The 5,225-nt window shown below is 32.4% G+C and overlaps 1 protein-coding gene across 1 annotated transcript; it reads left to right on the top strand.

Moving 5' to 3' along the window:
• The first annotated feature begins 435 nt into the window (after positions 1-435).
• LOC145162208 (uncharacterized) lies at positions 436-3,507 on the top strand. Its single transcript, XM_079081419.1, has 3 exons — positions 436-1,405; positions 2,492-2,612; positions 2,830-3,507. The coding sequence occupies exons 1-3, from the start codon at positions 662-664 to the stop codon at positions 3,336-3,338; spliced, it is 1,374 nt and encodes a 457-aa protein (XP_078937545.1). The 5' UTR covers positions 436-661; the 3' UTR covers positions 3,339-3,507.
• Positions 3,508-5,225: the final 1,718 nt, after the last annotated feature.

Here is a 5,225-nt window from a genome sequence, read left to right as displayed (position 1 = left end):
CACTTTCCACCTTCAACCGTCATATCCATACACTACCCCCAACACCAAGATGGTTCTCTCCAGCTAGGATGAACCATGTCACATCTACCAACCGGTCTAACTTGATCGTCGAAGCCTACTCCCTGGGCACAGTCCATAGGGCGGTTCTAACGACTTTGCTCTGTAATCTCATATCCCCGTTGAAGCAGCAGTTCAGAATACCTCCAAGAGATGTGTGTCGCATCACCCTTAATTATCTATTTTTGTCAAAAAATAAATAAATAAATTATTGCAAGATCATATAAATAGGTAAACATCATTCATTTTGATTTTGAACCAAACAAAAGATAAAGGACCAAAGCTATCATTACCCAATATTGTTTTGACTGGATTAAAATAAGTAAACTTAATATTCAAACAAGAAGCCAACTCCCTATTTTCAGAAGCAGTATTCAAGCAATCTCTTTGTGATCTCTTCTCTCCATCACTGATGCTTCTGATATTCCATTCTTGAGATCTTCAATCAGAAGCTACCTAGATCTCTCTTACACCCCACCGGTTTTTATTTTATCTCACATTTTCGCCCATACACTTTAGGAAGGGTCTCAAATCTCAATCTATAATCAAAACCCCTGATTAAATTTTAGGTTTTCACCACACTAATTCGGATCCTAGACCAACAATGGCTGCACCAAGAACTTCGTTTTCTAACGATTCAAGGTTAGTGAAGGTGCCATTGCCGAAGTCTGTATTGCTCAAGGATTATCTGATCGATGATCTTAGTTCGTGTTCTTCTAATGGCTTCAGGTCGTATCCGCGCCGGCCATGTTGCACCAAGGTTCGTTACCTTATTGAAATCGATCTTAATAAACATATTAATCTTCGGCCAACGAAAAAAAAGTTTCTCAGAAGCAAATCAAAATCCTCGTCGGTGCTGCAAAAAGCTTCCGCCGCTGTGGTTAATGTTTTTAAACACTTCCAGTTCTCCGGTTCTGGTAAGCGTGCGAAAGCTAATTTCCTACCGAAGAATCTGTCTCGGAAGCTATCGAACTGGAAGAGAACTATCGATCGTCATAACAAAGAGTTCAACAAAAGGTTGAATTCGTTAGACGAACCTGTCAAAGAGAAGAATAAGAAGAAAAACGTCCTACGTCCGCCGTCTAAAGTTTCAACCGCTGCCACCACTACTTCGGCGGAGGTGAACACCTCCACAAGTAACAGCAACAACTCCGCCTCGTCGGATAGCTACTTTACCACCACCTCCGTTTGTTCTACAACAAACAGTTCTTCGAAGATCAATGTAGCAATAAACAACGTCGTGGAATGTGAGCAGCACACAACGGAAAAGAAGAATACAGCAAACGGAATGAAATCTGGCGTAGCAACCGCCGCCACCGATTCTGATGTTATCACCGGAAATGCAAAGGTGAGTATCGATCACATGCCTCGCACCCCCACAGTAGATAACGCTACACTCATTTGATCAGATTTCAGTTTAAAATTTTAATTTACACCAATTGCAGATTTTCTTCCATCTCCAAAATTTCACATCTCAGTAGAAATTACGAGAAATATAACTAAAAATTAATCACTTATTGGAACAAAATGAAACATTTGTTACTTTTCTTACAAAATTTACACGGTAATTGTCAATGATTTGAAATGTAATTAATTTTCCCGTTTGATATTCAAACTCAGATTTAAGTTATTCAAATTTGAATTATTATTATTTATTTATTACTTTCGGCAAAAGGCATTAATTTTTTTCAGCGAGGAAGGAGGAGTAAAGATAGCTGGGAAGGGTCGGTATAATTTTTATTTTATTTTTTATTTTTATGAACTGCATGTGTTGGTATATACATCTGATGCACGTGATCTACAAACTAGGGAATTTGCCTTAGATCCCGACTACGTGTTATTCCTTTACTTAATCTGTGCCGTTAAAAGCTACAGAACACCATAATATCCTGCTCTCTTCAGTATACGATCCTCATGATATCTGATGAATAAGATTTGTTATATTTCTATAAGAATAATAAATTGTATATAAACAAAAACAGAATGGTATGGGAAATGAAAAAGATACATGGGAAGTTGAGGAAATATGGAATTCCAAGGTGTTTTAGTGTGATAAGAAGATTTGAAGTTGATCGAGTAATTAAGGGCAGGTGTCATTTGTGTTGTGGTGAGTTGACCTTGATAAGTCAAAATTCTAATCTTGGGATTTGCTTACTTTACTTGGGAACCATCATGATTTGTCTTTTAATTAAGATTTAAACTTCATTTGACATTATATTGACCACATTTGACCATGCATGATAATACTAATTTGTTACTAAAATATAATTGTAACTTACCATAACCATAAATCTTTAGTGGTTGATTTGCTTTTATATATATATATATATATATATATATATATATATATATATATATATATATATATATATATATATATATTGTCTTCTATATGAAATTGAAGAGTTGATTTCTTGATGGTGATAATTGACAGAAAGAGGAGGAAAGTGAGAAGAAAGAGCAATTTAGTCCAGTTTCAGTGATGAAGTTTCCATGCGATGATGATGAAGATGAGGTTACTTCACCTTTCCAACATTCCCACTTATATGCGGAAGGTTGGACTCTATCTTTTTTCTACATAATCTATCTCAATATAATAGAAAACAATAACATAAAACGTTTAATCTAACCAATATATAAAACATACTAGATAAATGGTATATATCCAACTAACAACATAAAAGATTTTATTGTTCACATTTGAAAATTTTGTAAGGTTCATTATTATATGTTTAGAATAATGACATGCAAAATATGGTGTACATGTAACAGGAACCAAACGAAAAGTCATGAGCAAGGTTCAAAGGGTTAAGAGCCTTGCAAATTATAATAAGCTAAGGCCTGTCAGATTAGAAGATAGGATTTCATTATCAGAGTCTACAACTACAACGCCTGATTTGTTGTTACATGATGAATCATCCAATCAAACTAGAAAGAAAGCAACTGCATTGCTTCAACAGTTTAAAGCAACAATGTCTTCTAGTAATCAATTTGAATCCATAATGACTCAAAATGTCTTGTTAGGGTTCTTTATAGAGCGAATTATGGAAGGAGGTAGTGTCTCTAACTTCGCATTATTGCAAGAAGCAAAGGATTGGATCAATGGAGATGGATATGCAAGAGAGATAACATTCGAGTCTCTTGTAAGAGACATGGATAAAGAAAAAGTCAAATGGGCCAAATATGATGATGAAGTAGAAAAACGACAAGTGTGTTTGGTGTTGGAATGCCACGTTTTCACTTCTCTAGTTGAAGAGATGTTACTCGAGTTTTATATGTAGTTCATATAGGAAAACAAATATTCTTGTGACATGATTTAAATTCTCATTGATCATGGTTCATATTCAGGTTAGTTGTTTTTCTTTTTTTGCCATATTAATTTGAGCAAGATAGAGTAGATTAAGGGGTAGCGTTTACCCTTCACAATAAATTACTTTAAATTGAGTTAAGTGCTACTTTATGTACAACATTCTATAATTTTTTTCAATTTAAGCGCAAAGTTGTTTATTAGACAAAATATTCAAATGCAACATTGTAACCATGAAGATGTCGCTTCATGACGTGGTGCTCCTTAAATGTTTTTTATACAATATATTAGTTTTGTTTATATCAGTCTGCAATAAATTTTAGTTTGTTGAACAAAAATTATTAAAACAAATGAATTATACAATCATGTTTCAAGTTATTATACATGTTAATATGATGCATGTTGTTATATAATAAAACTTTGTTGCATATTAAATATTTCACATAAAAATTAAGTTGATACAAGAACTGGAAAAAGAATAAAATGTTGACGTATAGTATTAATCACCTTTTAGAATCTATATTGTCAAAGCAAAAAATTCCTCTTAATCATGTATGAAAATGTACCAAACTTTATATAACTCTGAATTAAAGGCCTAATCCTATAGTTGTTACGTTACAAGTAAGATAAACATATTTATTATTTGATACGTGAGTCTAAGAAATTCTTCTCACGTGTAATGTTTAGGTTAAACATTGACACAAACCTTTGTTAATTTAAACACAAAATATACGTTATTTTGAAATGAATTTGACCCAGCCTTCTATCTAAATCACAACAAGATTGCCTAACTACTTATTTGGGAAATAAACAAGATAAGGGTTACAAAAATTTCTAAGATGTAACCATGCTTCTTTGTTAAAAGTTTGAGTAAGTCTCTACATTTTGAAAAAATCACAGTTGGTTTTTTGGCTAACACCATCAGAGTTTTCGAGTTTTCTGTTAAGTCTAATTTATAAAAATAATAATAATAATAATAATAAAATAAAAAAATTAATATATTTTATTATAAACAAATAAGAGTAAAAGCTAATTTATTTTTGTCAAACATGTTTTGACTGTTTGTGTTTTGCCTCTAATTCGATGCCAATGTTGTTAATATCATGCCAATGTTATAAATAGTTTTTCTTGTTTATTTTAACCCCTTCCACTCTATCATTTACAAATCCTTCTACCCTCAAAAAAAAGTCCCGTTCTCTCTTTTTTCTTTTGTTTCTTTTTCTCGTTCTCGGAATATATATCCATTTCTCTATATACTGTTAGGCAAACCACATCATCACTTATATATAACCAGACATGACATGAGATAGTTAAAGCCAAAAGGTAATCAAGATTAATGGTTGTAAAGATCCTAATTGCTATAATGATTAAGAGATCGAAGTTAGATTTTATTACGAATATAATTCAAAATATGTTGCAATAATCAATATTCATAATCATAATCCATAATAAATTAAGTGTATTGGTATTCCCTCAATAAATTTAACCGAAAGTTTACCAACGAAACATTAAAAAGTATAACTAATTTAACCAAACTCAAAGTCTAGAAACAAATTTCAACTTGAATTGAACTCATCTATTATTAACATCGTCGGATCACTTTATGAAAATTATAACCATTTTATAAATATAATTAATAATACTCGTCTTAAATCTGATTTAGGATGCCAAATTCTTACCTTCAAGATTCCTAATTTACTCTTAATTCTACTAAAGGGTCACCACGTGAAGTATACGCACACAATGATACTGATACCTCCATATTTACCCCTCGCCAAACTCTTTCATTTCCTATTTCCTCATTTCAAGCCATCATCCTTCCAATTCCATGCTACTTAACATAGATACGAATATAAGGAGG

Source organism: Lactuca virosa, chromosome 3 (assembly GCF_052849685.1).
Source record: "Lactuca virosa cultivar CGN04683 chromosome 3, Lactuca_virosa_CGN04683_v6, whole genome shotgun sequence".
Lineage (NCBI taxonomy): Eukaryota > Viridiplantae > Streptophyta > Magnoliopsida > Asterales > Asteraceae > Lactuca > Lactuca virosa.
The sequence above is the reverse complement of the archived record's forward strand: the minus strand, read 5'-3'. Positions and strand labels throughout refer to the sequence as shown.